This window comes from Oreochromis niloticus, linkage group LG11 (genome assembly GCF_001858045.2).
Source record: "Oreochromis niloticus isolate F11D_XX linkage group LG11, O_niloticus_UMD_NMBU, whole genome shotgun sequence".
In the NCBI taxonomy this organism is placed as follows: Eukaryota; Metazoa; Chordata; class Actinopteri; order Cichliformes; family Cichlidae; genus Oreochromis; species Oreochromis niloticus.
The window spans coordinates 25,278,190-25,298,278 of record NC_031976.2 but is presented as its reverse complement, the minus strand read 5'-3'; the positions used below and the strand labels follow the sequence as shown (position 1 = coordinate 25,298,278).

Genomic DNA, 20,089 nt, shown 5'->3' with positions numbered 1-20,089 from the left:
GGAAAGAAAGTGACGTCCAAATACAACTAAACGGAGATGTAGAAAAAGGACACAAAGTGAACAAAAATGATTTTGTGATATCAAAAAGATTGAGAAGGAGGATGTAATAAGAAAAGAAAAGGAAAAAAAACGAGCGCCTAGAAAAAAAGAGAGAAGGATAGTCTGACAAGTCTTCCATTAGTGCCCTGGGTAATCTTTCTCTGCGGGGTTGTACAGTTCTCTGTTAATTCAACATGACAGCCCCACACACCCCTTCTCTGATTGCTCCCTCTCATCCTTTGGTTGCTATGCAGCTGCAGATCAAGGATGCCAATGTCCTTTGCAATTTCACAGAGCCCTGTCTTAAAGCAGCTATAAGTAGCTTGATGCCACATAATGACCACACAAGCACAGGATAAAGTGCAGGGATACAAACTATATTAAAAATCTTCCTATTTATAATCAACAAACCACATTAATGTGCAGTCTTCCTGTTAAAATGTATTTACTGCCACCAATTTAAACTTATGATCAAAGAAAAAAAAAAAAAAGACTAAGGTTTTGTTTTTTTACATAGTAATAATATACAAGGCTAGTGTCTGTGTGCTTCTTTTTTCTACCACAGTGATCCAGAAATTAAATCTAGGATACAAGTTCCTCCTTTATGAGATAAAAGAGGAGTGAGGATGAATTAGATGACCGAAAGCAATGACAGACAAGGGTCAGCTCTGCTGCACCTTACCAGTAAGTAAGCCACAGAGTAAGGTCAGAGAGTCTCTGTTAAGTTTTCAGGGGATCATTATAAAAATAATTAGTCTAAAATTCTCAATCCATGTCACACTATTGACAGGGGAAGAGACTCAGACTGGTAACCCCTCTTCTCCTCTGCTGTCAACTAGTGTCTGTCTCATCAACACTTTAATTAGTTGGGTTTTCATTACAATTAGTCTGAGAAAACATGATTGAAGGGATGAGAGGGTGAAATTAGCTGGATGACAGCTTTGGTGATAGGGGCTCAACACCTGAACTGGGTCTCTAATGTTAGAGGTATATTGTTGTTAGTGCTTTGACAGGTAAGTGCCACCTTTTCTTGGTCTGTGTTCAATTATAAAATCTTACAAACACGCCAATACTGTCCTATACAAACCTCCGTTAAATACAAGGAAAAGCAGTCTATTGAATCTAATCAGTTTTATCATGCAAGACAGAGGTAATCATAATGAATCTCTAGTCAACGTAAAACACTTCTGAAACTGAGCTAAATTCAGTAAAACAGTAGTTTCTCACCTCATGAGACTTGGAGGTCTGTGCCACAAAGCCTCCTCCATGGAAATGGATCAGGAGACATGGAGAAGAGGGGAGGCGCTTGGTCTTCAGCCCCAGGGAAAGAGAGATAGCGCCTCCCTCGGAGCGGGACAGAGACAGCAGTGTTTCACTGTCCTGAGAAAGTGAGATTAAAAAAAAAAAAAAAAACAACACCACACACACACACACACACACACACACACACACACACCATTATTAAGAGCAAGAATAATTTAGAAGATGAACAGAAAGACAAATAATCCAGATCTCTTATTTGGGTCTAGTATTTACAGTGTCTATGGTTCCAAACAGTGTCTTATTGCTGATAAATTTTCTACTGTTAGCAACAGGGTACCTTTAAGAAGCAGATTACCCAGTTGTTCTGCAGCAGCTTGCTGACAACCTTTCCTGGCTGCAGGAACACACACTAATTCCCATTCATTAACAGAAACAGGGACGAAGGCTAAGAAAGAGTGTTTCGACTGATGTGGGCTTGTGTTTTGCGACATAAAAAGGACTGTTGTTTGTTGGAGCATGATCAATGTGAGAAATTGTATGTCTGGTTAAGTGCCAGGCTACAAAGAGCAGCTCTGATAAAGAGGGAGTCTCCCAAGAGAAAAAGGGAGGCAAAGAAAAAAAAAAAAAAAAAAAAACTAAGTAAAAGAAAGTAATGACATTGACAGATAAAAAAAAGAGAGAGAGAGAGAGAGAGAGAGAGAGAGAGAGAGAGAGAGAGAGAGAGAGAGAGAGAGAGAGAGAAGGAGAAAGATAATAAAGCAGATTAAGATGATGATTTCAAGCTGCTGTTTAATCAAGAAACAAGGAAAATACCACATATGCCAACAAATATTGTTGAATTGTTTACTGAAAGATTTTTTTAAATGTCTGATATATCCAAGGTCATCAAAAACATATGGAGGAAAACTAACCTATTTCAGTACACTTTCCTAACCACCAGAGTTGGCTACTTAAATATGCATCACACGCACAGATAATACCAAGCAAGATGCAAGTGTCATCTGGTTGACACAAACAACCTGTGGACTGACATAGCACCCAGCACTGGCCGTCTATTTATCTTCTTGCCTAAGTGCTCAGGTTGTGTTTGTTGTCACTGGCTGTCAAAGATTGACAAAGAATTGGTGCAGCTCCTCCAGTGATGCAGACACTGCACTGGGCTGAAGTGATCAAGAGAGCTGAGTGCAAAGGCAAAGCTGGCTACATAGCCTACAGCTACAAGCTGTGGGTAATTACAGAAAGAATAAAATTGCGCCTACAAGTGGTGGGGAGCCTGAGCTTAGCCTTAGAGACACAGTGGGAAGCTTAAGGCATTCAAGAGGGGCTTAGAGCAGAGCAGATACTGCTTGGCATTAAAAGAAGCTAGCTAAAGTGGTCTGGGCATCAGTCTATGATGCTTCCTGGTTGCCTTCTGGGTCAGTTGCTGGATAGATTATGTTGGGCTTGTGAAAGTTTCAGTGGTGCTTCCAAAACAGTTGAAGCCAGTGGCTGGGGAGATGGGGGTCTGAGCATCTCTGCTATGACTGCTCCCCCGTGATCTAGACAAGCAGCAGAAAATGCATGGATAAATGGCTGTCAGTGCTTTACTGCGTATGCCAGTTACCTTGTAACCTGCAAGTCTGAGGTACTTTTTAGCCCAGAGTGAGCACAGACAGTGTTCATTTCCACAATTGGCTTTGTATAAATATCCATTAACAGGAGTTAGACAGTTTCAGTAGTTCCCTTCATTTCCTCAAGGGGCACACTTTGTAAACTGCGCTCCACCTCCACTCATTGTACAGGTAAATTACAGTTTCACGCCGTTGTATCTTTTGCTTTTTTAAATTCTGACCACTAGTTTTGTTGTACTGTTCTTTGTTATTGTGACTATGTTGAACTGTAGCAAAGAATCTGTCCGTCTTCTCCAGCTAATAACTAACCACTTCTCTGACATTTAACCTCTACCATGGAGACAAATGTGGATTGTGTGCGACACAAGGACAGTTTAAATTTGTAGCTGCACTTTTCTATATTCTTTTGCCTTGGTGGTGTCCTTGTGAGTTAGGAAGGTTTCCCTTATATGTTTTGCATTAACAGACTTCACAAATGCTAGCCAGACCAAGGCTGTGCGCAGCCCAAAAAGGTTTAGATCAAACACCTGCGACCGATGCCTCCCTTGCTTCCAGATGAAGCCCTTAAGTCAGATGCTAACTGTCAGTGCCTGCAGTGTATCCTTAGCAGCTTGTGACAAGGAAGACAGATCGATATATCCAGACAATGGACACTAGGATCATGGATTTGACCTCAGTTTCAGACTTGTTACAACCCTACTTAAAATCTTTTTGAGAATAATCGGATCAGATCTGATGAGCGCCAGGGTCTTTCATCAGGTTGTTTACGTCACTCAGATCACAAGTTTGACTTTGTTGTTATTATGTCTCAACCTACTACGCAGGCATGAAAAGCACATTAACGTATTAACGTATTACAAGCCCATCTCTGGCAGTCATCCAAAATTAGATTACAACTCAACATAACAATGACATAGAGATAAGTGTACAGCAAATGCCAGAGTTAGTCTTTAAAAGCTCTATAAACTTCTACAGAGAGTTTGAGATTATAAAGATTTTATTGAATTTTCAAGTATGCCAGTATAGTATGGACTGAATAAAGATTCAAGTACCTGTCCTTCACGCAGGTCATAAGAAATGAGTCTCATCTGAACAGGAGCAGTGCCGATGTGCGCTGATGGTGGAGCTATAGTTACTGATGCTCTGTGGTTGGCCGCCAAGGGAAGGTCAAAGGTCGCAGGAGGCACAGAAAGAGCTCGGTTTACCTTGACTTGAGTGGATGTCATACTGGCAAGACTCTGTGGTAAAAGAGACAGACAGAAAAAACAAAAAAAACAGACATTTAGTAAGAAAACAAGTCAAAGACAGACAGGGGAAAAAGTCCAAGTTTCAGAGCGAGGCAGGCCACTGGAGAGAAAGAGAAACTGAATGAATAAATCATGAACCCCATTGAATAAATTGAATTCCACTCTATTATTACTAACAGCCTGTAGGTGAAATGCATAATGATGGAAAGGTACCATTACCAGAGGAAAGCAAAATATCCCTGATACTGCTCCCAAATTAAAAACAGCACTGTGCAGATCCTGGTGCATGGGTTAGCAAAGATAACTCTTCTCAATTACAGATGTCCAAGAGCGCGCGTCTCTGTGTTTGTCAACAGACAGACACAAAAAACATTAATAGTCTACTCACAGACAGGACTTCAGTTTCAGTGATGTTCCAGAATGTCTTCCAGAAATGGACATCCAGGTTCTGGGTGATGCGGTCAAATTCAGTCCCCCTCAACTCGGGGTCAATGGCATACTTTCCTGAGGTAAAGAAAGAGCTGGCTGCTACCCCTGGAAAAAGTAGGGAGAAGCATATATGATGAGGAGGAGACAGAGATAGGGCAATGGAAAAGAAGAGGAATGCATATTATGATAATGATGGATTAAAATGGAACAGAAACTAAATAGCAAGGACAAAAGATTAAAATAATAGGTAAGGGAGCCACATTTAACACACAGACAAAGAGCAGGAACAAGTGGAGGAGGGAATGAACATTAAAGTTTCAAGTGTCTTGACCCTAGCAGGGACAAAAAAACCCAAAAAACCTGAAAAGGGTGAAATTGGCTTTTACATAGTCAAAACACTAGTCATTTTTGCCACAGGGATTTTTAAGTCTACTGTACTGGGCCCATGGTAAGCCAAAAGGACTCAATTGTATTATCAATCTTCTCTTGCTTTCAACGGTTTGTTTACTGCCCACCATTATGGGTCAAGGATGGGGCAGTAAAGAAAGGCCTTTTATAATGATGATATACAGGCACAGGAACGCTAATGTAGCTTACGGTGCTAAGTGCAGAACAATTTGGCAGAATAAGAGCTTTAGAATAAAAGAAGTTTCTTCACACAGTTATACAGACCACTACAGAGGAATATTATAAAAGGGGTGATGGTCTAGCACACTCACCATATGGTGCAATACCTCCTGCTTCCACTGTGGTGCAGCAGAGAGCACAAGAAACCATGAGAAATGGATAATTCTTTACTGAATGTTAAATAGTTTTCTGTCTGTGTACACACATGCACAATACATGTATGTCTATGACAGTGCATGTTCTTCTCTTGCTGCCTCTGTACATAACCATGTGCATGTTCAAAACATTCTGAAATATAAAAGAAGCACAGCAGCAAGCCCTCAAGATTCCAAGGGATGAAAGAGCATCTACAATCCAAACACACAACATCAAAAGGTACACAGTCAGGGGCAAGGGAGCAATGTAGAAGAGGTGTGGGGCTGGATGAGTACGATCTATGAATGAAAACGATCTGGCTGGATGATGAGAGTGTGCAGACGCAGACAAGATGATGCTGACCTATTCCTGACTGATGCCGCTTGTAGTTTTCTCCAAAGGCCACAAGGCCGATAGCGATGGTCTGAAGAAAGGGCCGAATGGCTGGAGTGAACTAGAGGGGAGAAGGCATGTACAAAAACAGAGAAAATAATTTCAATTCCAGTCCACTATCCACACATTTAAACATAAGAAATAGAACACAAATATGACTAGAATCACTACAAAAGAAAGTGAAAAAAGAATGATAGGATCTCATCATATCAGAGAATTGTAAGACATTACAAATTGATAGAAAATAGATGCAAATGGAGCTTCATCATTTTTTCCCTTTAGTTTGCTTTTGACCTCTGTGCTGTGAGAGTTCAGCCTCCCTTGTTAAGCTCAACTGAGAAAAAGGGGAACTGCTGTAAAGATGACCAAATCATCGTTTTTTTATTTCTCATAGCCTTAACATCTCTTTTTAGGGTCAATTCCTATTTCTAAAATAAAAGCAGGGGAATATACACAGACCAGGTAACAGGCTAGTTGCCTCAAACATAAACAAGTTCTTTCTTTTCCAAAACTAAAGAATACTTTAAAAATTACTATAGAAATCTTTGAGACCTCTATTCTGCAACTAACTAGTCCCAACACAACACAAAATATAAAAAAATTAAAGGTGTAGAGTGCAATATGAAAAGTTTGATGAATGAAAAATGCATATAACCTTTACCAGAACTGTAGCTATGAGTACAGTGAGTTGCTTATCGATATTGTTATAACAGTTTTAAAGCAGAAAACACATTTTTATATCAGCTGTGTGAATTTATTCTTCTTGCCTTCTTATTTTGCTTCATATAAAACAGAATTTTTGACAATGAAGCATAAAGTAGTGCCACTTCTTACTCTCACCACTCCAAAGTTCCCATTGCTTATCCTTGTCACATCATATATGACTGCTAAAACAGCTCATCTCACCTGAAAGCCCAGGCAACGGCCATAGAAGCAACCCTTGTGCATGGATGCGTATTCACGGACAAAACTTTCGCTGAGCCCGCTTTCATCCTGGAAAAACAAATTGCCGTGGCTGTTGTCATGTAGCATGCGCTGAGCCAGGTAAAGCAGGGCACGCAGCTGGCACAGAGCATTACAGTACGCCTCCATTTCCCCTGCATTATGTGCTGCTCGGAAGAAGATGCTCCGGCGGTTGGCTGTGATGTAGCGGCCCTTGTGGATGATGTGGAGAAGGCAGCAACGCACAACCTAGAAAATAAAAAAATGTGACAATAAAATACCTAAAATTAGAAAACATCCCACACATAATAAAGTTTACTTTGACTTGTACATTCAGCAAATTCCAAATCACATTACACTAACCTTAAAAACTTTATTAAGTACTAATATAAGTATTTGGAAACATTCTATTACTGGGTAATAAAGGGATACAATTTTTATAGAATTATATTTATTCTTGAAATGAAGATACACAGCAATACGCATTATTTGAAAAAAAAAAAAAACCAAAAAACAAAACCTAATGGCAAGTCTCCATTTGTGCACTCATTAAAGAGACAAGTCTTCTGGGTGTGCTTAAGTTGTGATTAAGATTAGTGTGGTAAGCCTAAAGGGAAAGGAGAGGATGTGTGAAAGCATGGCTAAATGAGAACATGTAAAAAACTTCCTGCTTCACTGGGTGTTACAGATTAGCGAGAGTGGTACTGCTGGAATGAGAAGGATTATAAATGTGGAAACAGAAGCTAGAAAACAGAACAGGATTCATTTGCTGCTCTACTAGACTCATTCTGTTGTGGTGGGCTGCAGTAACCGAAGGTCATGATGTTTCATCAATAACTGTACAAGATAAAGTACAGTGGATACAGTAGTGGCAGATATTCCGCAGCTGGAGGAATTTATCTTGCCCACTTTGTAACATAAAATCAATCTGTAAAACAAATGGACTGACCTTGAAACAAAGTGATATTCAAGCAAAGAGGTCTTGTGAATAGTTTCTCACAGTGTGGAAAGAATATTGATAAGAATGTATTGCAGCAGAGGTGCTATTCTCCAAGCTGCAGAGAGATTAAATAAAAACACACATCCAAGAGTTCACTTAAACACGCAGAAAGACCTTAAAACATCAGAAAGCCTACCTTGACCAGGGAGCGATAGCCATTAGCTGGTATATGTGGGTCAAAATCAAAGTGATGGTAAACATTAGCAAAGCCAGAAATAACAGGTTCCAGACTGTGAGCGTGCTCCTGAATCTGCTTCATGGCCTCCACCAGCCGCCGTGCAGCATCACCCTGTGACCCCTTGGCTCCCCCTGAGAAGAAAGCTGCATTTTCTTCGCACACACCGTACAGGGCCGCAAATACTGCCTTGGTATCCATCACTAAAAGCAGTGAAACAAAAGGAGAAGGCCAAGAATGAAACAATGAAAGCATCTGGTTTACTGTGGGTAAGAATAACAACATTCTTTTAACGTGAGTATGTATTCCACTGGGGAATGTCTCTTTTCACTTGTAGGGACGCAACTGATGATTTAGGGGTGTAATCGCAATAATTTGCAATTCCTGTTATTAGTAACAATGTTGTTACTAGTTATTAGTAACATTGTTGTTACTAATACCGCTATCCTTCTAATCCCAAATGTATTCTTATATGCTGTGTTTCTAAAAACCTGACTGAAAGCGGGCATCTGCTCCAACTACCATAAAAAGAAGCACTCTGATCAATATTCTGCACCACACCCACAGCTGTAATCAGCATGTAGAAACTGTACCAAGTGGGATATTTTTGGATATATCCTACAAAATGTTCTTAGTCTTATTAACTGAGCCCCTACATCCTGATGTATGGAATCTCATGAACTGAAACGTGTTAAGCAAGGCTTGAAATTAAATGATGTAAACCAAAGCTGCGCACCAAAAATCCACCGAGATCTGGTATCACGCTGCTGGGAAACAAACACAGATTAGTCATACACTGACAAAAACACATAAACAAACTCGCATACGAATCCCAAAGGGAGGTATACAGTTGACAACCATCAGCAGACTGTGTTTATTAAGTGTGCTCACCTCTCTAGCGAAATTTAAAAAAACCAAACAAACAAAGATGTAGCACTATTGCCCTGTTGGATTATCACTGTAGGATGGCGTTCTCCTACTGAGTCACTTGAGACCAGAGTTTCCATAACATCTCTGGGAACTAGCTGGTACTTGTATAAGGTGTCTGGCATGCTGCGATACAGAGGACAAGAAGGGGCATTGGACACACAGAAATCTTCAATTCAAAAAAAAAAAAAAAAAAAAAGGATGAGAAATTCTGGGAGAAATGGAAACAGAAGGTTTTTTTTGTTGTTTCTTGTTTTAATAGATTGACCTTTTTATTACTATGGCAATATGTAGATAGTAATCAGTTCATAGAGTAAATTATCACCACTTAAGTGATGCTAAATTAAATGACAACTCTAAGAATTAGCCTCGATCCTTTAACTTTGGATTTTAAATTTAACTTTGAAAAAGCAATACAGAAAAAAAATGCAGATAAATAATTCTGGTAAAACAATGCCCAAAGGGACATCATTGATTGGGACGCAGACGTAGGCTCTGCATGCTGAAAAGTGAACAGATAACAAAGAGAAATATTGTTTCAAGGGTCAAAGAAATAATGGAGCCCTAATCGCACAATTATTCTGCTATTCCCTGCCATTCAGGAAGAGTAATGGGAGAGGCAATTTCAGACTGCTGGGAGGAATCACGTCCCCCTGACATCTGCAAAGAGACATTTATCAGCCAGACAACTTATAACACAGACAGACACACAAATATCTTCAACTGCCCAGCTGCTCATTTTCCTGGCTGGCATCTGCTTCTCACTCCCCTACTCTGACAAAAAAAAAAACCCAAAACAAAACAAACAAATAAAAAAACAACAACAACAATTTCTTCATATCCTAGAAGAAAGCCTCTGAAGAATCAACTTTAAAAAATAAAAACTTTTGTAACTGTTGAACATTTAGTAATAAATGATTTAATTACATCAAGCAGATCTCCCCTGATTGTTTTAAAGTCGGAAAGAATATGCATTATCTGAATACACCTAATTCCAAGTCCACATTTTACAGAGCTGAGGCTTTTTTGTTTTCCAAATCAGCAACCAGTCATTATGTGCTGTGACATTATATCAACTGTCCACTCAGTTGTGTCTGTTTTAACTTGCTTTTGTTAAAAGCAGAAAACTTCTAATCATCTATAAACACAAAACCCTCTGAATTTATGTGATTTATGTGAGCAATGTTAGTTTCTGCATTTATTGACCCTGGAGAATACAGAACAAATTTGTGGAACCAAAATCAGTGGACTAAACAGGGCAGCATTGCAGTGGGAAAAGGGTTTCTTTTTTTAAAAATTCAGCTTAATAAAGTTCTGTTTATTCATCCAAAGCTTAATGAAGCAGCTTCAGGGCAAATTTCCAACCAGTTCAGCCATGTGAAAGGAATACTTTATGTGGTCTAATATCATCCCATGATTTCAGGGGATTCTGAAACATTATGCTGCTGTAATTCAGTGAGCCACGAGTTTATCATTTAGAAATATAGACAACTATCCTTAAACATCAAGACTTTTTAGCTTTGTAGACTGGTAGGACTTCTCTCTCACTTTTTTGGATTTGTCTCAAAATTGACAGCTTCTCAGATTAACTCGTCCATGTTTGCAAGCAAGCCCAGGTGTACCAGACAAAGGAAAACAATGGCGAATTACATTTATTTGGTGGATGTTTTCCAGAGTTTCAATGTCCCACTAACCCTTACATGTTACGCAAGCATTACTTACGCAAATTCCTGGTAAAGATCAATGAAGTAAACCTAGACTAAGACTCAAAACAACTCAACAGCTACCTGAAGATCTATACAATTCTTGCTCAATTTCAGGATTTGACCAAGAGCCAGTGGATTATGTGTGGACTGCAAATGTTCAGAGCCTGACAACACAGGAAGCAGTCATGTAATGTACAATGACATCAGAATGAAGTACCAAAGGACACACAAAAAGAACATCTATAAATATACTTTCATCTTTCTGCATAAACACATTCACAGCAGTGTGACCTAAAGTGATACAGTGAGTGGTGCTAGTCAAGTAATCACCCAAAAGCCATGCTAATGCAGTCAAACCAGTTTGGGCACATACCCAATATTAAAATTACATTGCCTAATTAGAGCCAGCGGTGCAACGCTCTCATCTGAGCATGCCAATAAGCTTGATGTTGAAAGGGCCTGAACTTTATGAACCCTTGGATAAGCATAAGCTGCTCTGAAACTTGTTTAATGAAAATTAAGCCAGGAGACATTACAACCCTATCTAACTGCAGGGACCAAATCACATGCAAATGAAATGCAAATGAACAAAGTTAGGCAAACCAGTACCATCTTATTAAGAGTTCAAACATACAATGATCCAATAAAAACTTCACCTTTGTTTGACAAATGATAATACCTAGAACAGAGGGAAAAAGGATAGCTGTTACTAGAAAGTAGGGCTGCCACGATTACGTCGACTATTAAAATCGTCGACGACTAATTTAATAGTCGACACGTCGTTTGAAGCTTTGTAAGATCCCAAAGACGCAGGAATAAGTAGTAGGATTTAAGAGTGTAATAACGGACTGAAACAGAAGATGGCAGCACTGCATGTACAAGGATGCCAGCTGCCGTTAAACCCCGAAGAAGAAGAAGCTGTGTCCCAGAATTCATAGTGCGGCCCTGCTCAGTTTTCAACAATGGCGGCAGCTAGTTAGTTTTAATATCACTCTTATTATTCTTTCTGGGTCACAAAATAACCGTTTAACATATTTTCAGGCGAGAATGTAGCTGTGTAAACCTCAAATATCTGCTCAGTTTATCAAGACATCACATATTTTCAAAAGCGCTCCGATGTTTTCGGAGACGTCTGTTACCCACCAGCTCGATAGCTAGCCGGGGTTGAAGGCTCACTAGAGCCGGTGAGAACACCGGACTCCCGGCAAATCGTTTTCAAACCCACCGCCGTCTTTCGCTACTCAGGTTAAACATGATATATAAGTCACTTAGATAACTTAAAAATGATATTGTTTGGCTTTTTTTAGTATTTTATTTGTTCCTGAGTAAATCGGTTTGGCTGAGATTAAAGTTATAGTTTTTACACAGCTGAATAAACGTCAAGCAGACAACTGATTATCAGAAGTGTGAGATGCTCGAGAATATACTCCGGTGTCCTGTTATATTTTAGATAGCAAGGAGCAGACGGCTGAGTTTATTAAACTCCACCGAAACAATCTGCAAATGTCATTAAAATTTAATAAACTATCATCTTGTCTTTATTTTTGGTTAGCACATACCTTAAACACTTAAAGCTGTAAGCTAATGATAGTTATATAAGAGCAGATGCATGCTGGTGAAATAAGCTGTACATTTTACGTCCAATGGATGCATGATCTGATTAGTCGAATAATCGCAAAAATAATCGGTGACTAGTCGACTATCAAAATAATCGTTTGTGGCAGCCCTACTAGAAAGTATCTTGCAAAGCATTTAAACACCTGTCAAATGCTGGCATTGAACCCATGTGTTGGCATAAACAATGGTACATGCATAAAACCACATTCATCTTCAGCTAGACTCAACTACAGACTGGTGATGTTTTGTGAAACCATCTCGCAGAGTTGTGACAAAGTTTTGCATTGATAAAACTTCTCCACAGGTATATAATCTGTCATCTTGCCAGGATTTTCCATAATGAAACACATGCACCCACACACAGACACGCTCACAAGCTGATAACATTACAGGAATGGTACATTTACAGATGGTAAATATACCATCAGACATGACTCACCTACTGTCCTTATCACATCCGCTTTGTATGCATTCACAAATGCTCCAGGCTTCCTCTAGCTAGTATGTCAATACTGAAAATGTCTCAACATGCCTTGTTTCCCATATTTTTGTAAAACAAGTGGCCACTGAAAGTCCACTGGAACCATTAAGCTGTACCTGTTCTCTCCACATTAAAGATGGATGAGAGTCAGCATTAATAAGTCATGTACAACAACCAACACCGACAACATTACAGACACATAATGTTCCCTGTGGGGCCCAAAGACAGTGTGAATTGAGCATCCATAAAAATACCTGCAGACCGCCATTGGCATAACATACAACTGACAGGATGAAGTAGTAATGGGAAAAAAGAAAAACTGAATCGCTTAAAGAGAAAAAAGTAAAAGTGTTTACCAGCATCTGAGTTCAAGGCTCTGTCCATGTCTGTGTCCTCTCTTCCACAATGAGAGCATGGAGGGAAAAAAGGAGAGAATGAGAGAGAAAGAAAAAAAGATGCTGGGGTTGCCTAAAGGAAAGAAAAAGTGATTTCCAGCTCTGTTGTCTTGCTCGCTTGTCTTTGCGATGTATCTCTTTACCTCTCAGACGTCGTAACCAGAAGCAATATGCTGCTCTTCCCTGTGTTCTCTGTTGATCCTAACCATGCCTCTTTTAAAAGGACGGACTGCAGGGACGACCCTGGCCCAGTTAACTTTCTCCCTGTGACTCGAGGCTATTTTGCTATTGGCAGATCAGCTTGCAACTCCCTGTGACCTTAAACTTAATTGGCAAACTACAACCATAAGATTATGATATGATAGCAATATTTTAAATGTTTGTTTTTTAATTTTAAATATTTAAATAAAAATAGAACAAAGTTTACTTGTTACCAGGAACTAACAGTTAGACTTTTTAGGAACAACTACATAAATACTCCTAAGAATACCTTCACAAATGGTTAGCCCAACAAAATTCACTTTAAATTTGTTAAATTATCAAAACATTACGATTAATTAACTAAACCTTCCACCACTTAGCACTAGCAATAGCCTAACCCATAAAGCATTACACCTAAAGAGCTAATAATACTTGAGTGTTGTGACCCCGTGTGTTAGAGTTTTGAGTATTTGAAGGGCCTTTGATACATTTGTGTTAATTTAAGCATCAGAAACATGCAGTTTGTGCCAACTCTTGAGAAACACTAATGTTCAGGGATGAATGCAGGACGTGGACAGCACGTGAACACCCAAAAACAGATGGTGAAAACATGATTTGAAGGATATTTTTCTTGGGGAAAATATGACCTCAGTGAGAACTTTTTGACTGATATCACAGATGACAGTTTCATAACTCAGTGAATGGAGACATGAACCTTCACCTACTTATAGAAATACTGAGATAAACAAACTCACGAACACACACACACACACACACACACCTCCATGACCTACACACAAACACAGAGACATATGCAGTACACACAGCATACTGTGCAGCAGAACGTAAGGCTCTGCTGCATTCTCTCCCAGTGCCTGCATCTCTCTCCCAGTCCAAAGATATTTTTGAAATTGGTGCTTCTAAACTGGCCTTAAGTGAGAATATGAGCATGAACTGCCTAACTTATGCTGTAAACTTATTCTGCTCTGGAGGTTAAGTACAGGTTAAGTTTCAGATTAAAAAACGACAGATATGAAATCACCACCTACTGACCGGAAAAATAGTGTCACCATTCCAGGAACATCACTCAGACCTTTGGGCACAGACACTAGGAGGGGTTTAAGTTTTGTTTTTAAAAAGCATCTTATATTTTGGTTTTGTTTTTAATTTTATGTCCCTGATGAGCATCACTAAGAAACAGAGATTCTTAGTCACAACCTTATTCCTTGATTGTTTTTTCCCCTCTATGCTGAAAATCTAAAACAATTTTATTATTTTTATTGTTACCAGGGTAGACCAAGTGAATCCAGATTATGAAAAAAATACCCTGGTACATTGAACTCGCTTTGTAATACAGGGCTCTTCTCATTTTCTTAAGCAGTTAAGAAAATGGACAGATGGATGTTTATTTTTATGTTAATTTTCAGGAGATATAAAAACATTTTATAATGAGAAACAGATGTAAATAATAAAATGAATGTGTAGAAATCTGGATTTGGACTGACTGTGAGGACCGGCTCACTGCCCCATGGGAATTCTTGTCATTGCTTGTAACACCTGTGCTTTTCCAAATGTCAAGTGACTGCAGTGAATAGGCCTGTCATCTGTAAAAGAAAGCCTGTCAGCAAAGCTAAAAGCAAATGAAAAGTTTACATAATTTAGAGACATTAAAATGGGCAAAGAGAAAATAAACTTAAGAGCTTTCCTTTTGTCTTGAATATAAATTCTCACTTGAAATTCCTTCCACTCAGAAAACACTACCGTAGTTGTTATATAGAAGTATCTTCTCAATGTCAGTTTGACTTACTGTACTGATCTTGTCTAAGCCTTTTCTAACTCATTGGTGTTTGTTTCCCCACTTTATCAAGCCTAAACAGACCCATGCTGTCGAAAAGTGGGTAATTATAATCCCAAGCACATAAAAACACATTGGCTGTTTTTCAAAAGGCACCATCCATCACAGCACAACCTCTGAAAGATGGTCTCTTTACATACGATGTGACAGTTCCAGATATGTGTCATAGTCAAAGAATTAAATCTATAGAAAGACATCTTTGTCCAGGGCAAAGGCAAAACAGAAGAGCGTGCAGCAGGAGCCCAGTAGTATCATGAGAAGGAAGTTTTGACCTTCCTACCAGGCAGAGCACCTTCACACGCACACAAGTCCAAACTCAACAACAGGAAACTTGCAACAATGAGCCTCCACACCCTTTACATAAATGGGTTCACCTAAGTTTTATAATATCATAGCATTATAGGAAAAGAAAATTATAAGTCTGATGATAAGATCTGATAAAACCTGAGCATGTTAGGAAATTTCCATAACAAGTAAGATTAGGGGAAGCGCTTCCTATCCAATTATAGGGGCCTACAATACACAATGTCATTTGTTTAGATAGCAAAGACAAAGATAAGATTCAGACTGCGGTCAGAAATATGGCTTTTTGAACGTGGTGGGCTGGACTGTTCTTAAATACAATGAGACAGAAGACTAGTCACCAGACGAACAGAGCAAAATCGAGAGTGTGTTTAGTAATAATAGTACATCCACAGTCCCTACGAGCATCGTGCTTTGAAAGTCTGCCACCGCCTTTCAGAGGCTTGCTGTTAGTCACGATGTGTCACCCTGCTCTTACGTCACATCGGTCGAACTAGTGACAGCGTCACCATCAGTCGACCTTAATCGATTAATGCACAGTGCAGTACAACTATAAACTCCCCCTTTGTGTGCATGTATTACGCTCGCAGCTTTAATCTGGTTAATCTAGTCTCCTCCTCTAGTGGTTGTTTTTTGCGTACCTGTTCAGGTGGGTCCGGTCGGTGTCAGCGGTCGACGCTAGAGTCACGAAAAGTGACAAGTGAACATAAATACGAGCACGTGCTACATACAGTATGTGTCCCGTAAACTAAAGTCTATTACATAGATAACCTGGCTGCTAACGTTATAATGACTACTAACGGTGTGCAGGCGGCTGCTACGTCTAAAGGATGCTCTAACTAGAGACATGCCAGCAACAGAGTGTCACAGTTTGACTGGACACTTCTTTCACCAACAGCTCGCACATGTTAACTCAGCGCCTCCCTTTTTCTGTCATACAAGAATCATGAGACTTTTACTGCTAAAACAGACCTAGCGGCAGCTACCAAAGGACAGCTAACTTAGCCGCTAACGGACGCTAGCAGGAGGACACAGCGTACAACTGGGGAGGGGGGGTGTTATTAAAGAGACAAGCCACAGAGGGAGCTTAGTAGGTAGACCAAATTTACAAAAAAAAAAAACCCTCACCCACTGGACCCTCTTTGTGTTTGGACGAGCGCCTTCCATTCACACCTTTTTCCAGTCTGCTAGTCCCACTACCCTTCTTGCTGGACGCCATATTCGCCCACTCTGTTTACGCACCGCCTCTCACATCTCTTATAACAGATCTACCTGGGAAGCCATGAGACCACGCCCACGCCAGAAATGTAAGCCAATGAAAACCTACCTCTGTTCAGTAACCAATCAGGACAAATCAAAATTTCGTAAGTGCCGCCCTACTCTCTTTATTGTGCAACCCCCTAAAAGAAACAAAGCCTTATCCTATTCACTGCACACAGAGGGCAATTGTATTACTCAGACAATTTATAGAGAGATTTGATGGATTTTTTAACATCATTTTATTATTCCAGCACTCACAGAAATAGCAAAAAGCACATAACTGTTGCAGATGCACGTCAATGAATATTTAAAAAGCCGACAACGCAACCTGGGGTGCATAAGTAGCCTAACCAGTCTGACCCGTCATGTTTTTCTGGAGCCTGTGTGCAAAATTAGAATAAAAAAGCTAAAGCAAAACACCCACATATATTTAAAAATGTAAATGTGTATATTTAAAAACATCATGAAACAAGTGAAAAAAAGTTTATAGTTGATATGTTGATAAGCACGTATTTCTAAAATCCTGGTTGCAGACCAGTGGATATTGTGTTAAGATTGTTTTGACAAATACAGTTTAAATCTTAAAAAATAAAAACCTTCAGAGTACAAAACTCTGAAATCAGAGCGTGCTGTAAGAAGCCTGCTATTTACATGTAACACTCGTAACCGTCTGTTCTTCACTTTGTTTTATGGTTTCTCCAGCTGGATTTCTTCCTCTTCTTCCTTAATGTTGCCCACATCCTGGTACGGGCCCTGTGCTTGGGAGCGTTCAATCTGATCGTATGTTGCACAACAGTCATCCAGATTTAGCCCCTGGTTTTTGATAAAATGAAAAAGGAAATCATGCAAAGGCTATTATCAGTAAAAGATATACACATCAACAACAAAAAGAACTAGAAATGGTGTTCATTTCTTAGCTCCTGCTTTCCTGCTTTGCCTTGTGTAATGGAAAGAGATTGAGAATATGTAATGTTGACCTGATATATATTTTCCTCTTCTTTCTTTGCTTTCTTTTTCTCCAGTTCATTAAGCTTCTTTGACTGTAGGGCAAACCAAAAGTAGTAAATCAGTCAAACGTTGCAAATTCCCATTGTTGACAGAGAAGAAAGAAAAAAAAATCCATGCCAGAGTCGCACAGCTCTGGCATTACTTTTTAATGCATGAATAATACATTAAAAATAATGCTCTTGTGGGTAAATGCTTGAAATTAAGGATAGCTTCAACAGTAGTGCTGCTGATCATTGTATAATAATGCAACGTTCTGACCTTGAACAGAAGAATGGCAGAAGGCAGCATCACACACAGTAATAGTAAGAATCCCTCAGCTATCAGGATCTTGTTTTTGGTGGTTTCACTCAGGTTTATGGTCTTCTCCATTGGCTCTAGGAATGCAGAAAGGGTTCAGAGGTCAAACAAACAAATTAGCACTTGCACATATTGGTTTTTAAACACGAGTTATCTTTTTCCACTTTAAGTGTGAACACGTGAATCCTGCGTATTTGTTAGCCTGCATATGAGAACGCAGGCCAACAAAATCATTACTTAAAAGCCTTACCAGGAGATTTATTATGAGACTGATAGTTTTGTTATATAACTGTTACATTTAGCATAAGGATCACAGTTAAACATACAATTGGTGGTACTGTTAGGTCACGTTAACAGTGCAGGTTATCGCACACATAATCCCTCTGACTGGCAGTTTTATGTTTCCTCATCTACCATCTGGTTTTAATGAGATTAGTGTGTAAAGAGGCCTTTCAGTGTGACTAATGCCTTTGCACATGACTGAAATGACATGACTGAAATTTGATCTAATTTTGGTGCTATTTAAAGTGAATGAATGGTGCAGCATACTGCAATGCAACAACCCTGAAGATGTAAAGATGAAATAAGTTGAATATATATGGATGCTGCCATTTTCACAGCTCTTGGACAGATTAACAATAACAGGATTTATGGCTTATGAAGTAGTGACAACCCCCCCCCCCCCCAAAACAACACATATACACACGCACACTCACTGTAGACACGCAGGTAGGTTCCATGTGAATAGATTTTAGCATTCAGCACACACTGGTAAAATCCAATGTTCTCCAGCTGTACTTTAGTGAAGTGTAGCACGGAACAATATATTTTTACAGAGTTTGACTCTTTGGTCTCTGATTTAACTGTTTGATTTAACACCACCTCCTGAGTTTTGTTATGATGGCGGATCCAGGTGACATTCGCTATCCTCGACGGTGATTTATAGCAGCATTCCAGTGAAGCGTTTTCAGAGACTGCCACACTCAGTGAGGGTCTGTCTGGTTCTAAAGTCAGGTCACCCCAAGCAAAATCCACTGTTGAAGAAAGCGCAAGTTAAGACATGTTATGTTGTAGGACTTGTTATCGAGGTCTCCGATTATTTAATGATGGCTGCATATAATGTCACAACCCATATTCAAAACTGACAAAGTATTAAAATATGCTTTAAAAATGCCAAATGATCTATAATTGTATAGCATAAGTAACCAGAACGACTGAAGCAAAAAATGTCATCATGATAGCACAGCCATCTGTTTTGACAGGAAATGTGGTTCACTGAAGCAGAACTCAAAAGGGTTAAACAAACTTTAATACATGAGTACATATATACTGAACCGATATGTAGAAATATGACATGCTGAAACAATTAATCTTTCAAAAACATAACTGAGATTTCTGAAATATGTAATAAACGGATGATGTCAATGATTACTTCTAAATAAAACAAGTCCACATACTTGAATGTGTTAAAAAATATAATCTGACTCACCCACCAAGCTGGAGAGGACAAATATTACAACCATCCCCATTTTCATAAGCCAAAATTCAATCTAGAAATAAAAACGGATGAAATTCTGATTTTAAAAAAAGTTTTAAAAAATTCTACACACAGCGCTGCTTCAGTCTTCTCTTCTGCAAGATCACACTGGTGTCTTGTTTTTCAGTGGCAGGATTTATGCTTGAATAAATTTCCACCAGCCCACATTTGCTTAAGTACTGCATCCAAACAGTTAAAAAAATAGAACCTTGTTTTTTAAAAAAAGTCTGAAAGTCTGTTGAACATGCAAATAGCAACTAAATGCTGCTCTTAACTGAAAATTGCTAATATCAAAAGTAGAAATGGAACAGTTGATAGAGGGACAATGTATTGTATTTCTTCTTTTCTCTGAAAGCAATAACTCAGGAGACAAACTGTTCAAGCTTTGAAGTAAAAGTCTTACTATTAAACATTTTGGAGCCTTGGTCAGTCGTTTTTCTTTTCAGTGTGCCTTGTGATTCCATTGGGTGAGATACTGGCAGACTATTTCAGTTTGGCGCCGTGCTGTTGTTCCTCCCACTCATCACCACTCTGATTAACATTTAAATCCCTAACATTTAAACATCTACATTACCTGCTACTGAGATGAATACATATCATCTACAGTGAGTACAGGACCCACTAGAGGACATCAAGGCCTCA

At 39.2% G+C, this 20,089-nt stretch overlaps 2 protein-coding genes across 6 annotated transcripts in view; both read right to left on the bottom strand.

Annotated features, from left to right (window-relative positions):
• The window catches only part of lipeb (lipase, hormone-sensitive b), a 30,142-nt gene extending 13,512 nt beyond the window's left edge, over positions 1-16,630 (bottom strand). The window contains exons 1-8 of one of the 5 annotated variants that reach the window (XM_005463934.4): positions 16,474-16,603; positions 12,948-12,988; positions 7,822-8,063; positions 6,650-6,934; positions 5,714-5,804; positions 4,548-4,693; positions 3,965-4,150; positions 1,267-1,419 (exon numbers count right to left, since the gene is read on the bottom strand). In XM_005463934.4, the coding sequence (XP_005463991.1) occupies positions 1,267-1,419; positions 3,965-4,150; positions 4,548-4,693; positions 5,714-5,804; positions 6,650-6,934; positions 7,822-8,063; positions 12,948-12,975 (1,131 nt within the window). In that variant the 5' untranslated portion in view covers positions 12,976-12,988; positions 16,474-16,603. Of the gene's footprint in view, positions 1-1,266; positions 1,420-3,964; positions 4,151-4,547; positions 4,694-5,713; positions 5,805-6,649; positions 6,935-7,821; positions 8,064-12,947; positions 12,989-13,129; positions 13,332-15,986; positions 16,365-16,473 lie in introns of those variants that run through there. The other 4 variants (XM_019364575.2, XM_005463935.4, XM_005463936.4 and 1 more) reach the window with 4 other exon arrangements.
• A 195-nt stretch (positions 16,631-16,825) lies between these two features.
• On the bottom strand, positions 16,826-19,593 carry cd79a (CD79a molecule, immunoglobulin-associated alpha). Its single transcript, XM_003458784.5, has 5 exons — positions 19,400-19,593; positions 18,627-18,944; positions 17,872-17,987; positions 17,583-17,645; positions 16,826-17,418 (listed from the first exon to the last, which is right to left on the bottom strand). The coding sequence occupies exons 1-5, from the start codon at positions 19,443-19,445 to the stop codon at positions 17,293-17,295; spliced, it is 669 nt and encodes a 222-aa protein (XP_003458832.1). The 5' UTR covers positions 19,446-19,593; the 3' UTR covers positions 16,826-17,292.
• Positions 19,594-20,089: the final 496 nt, after the last annotated feature.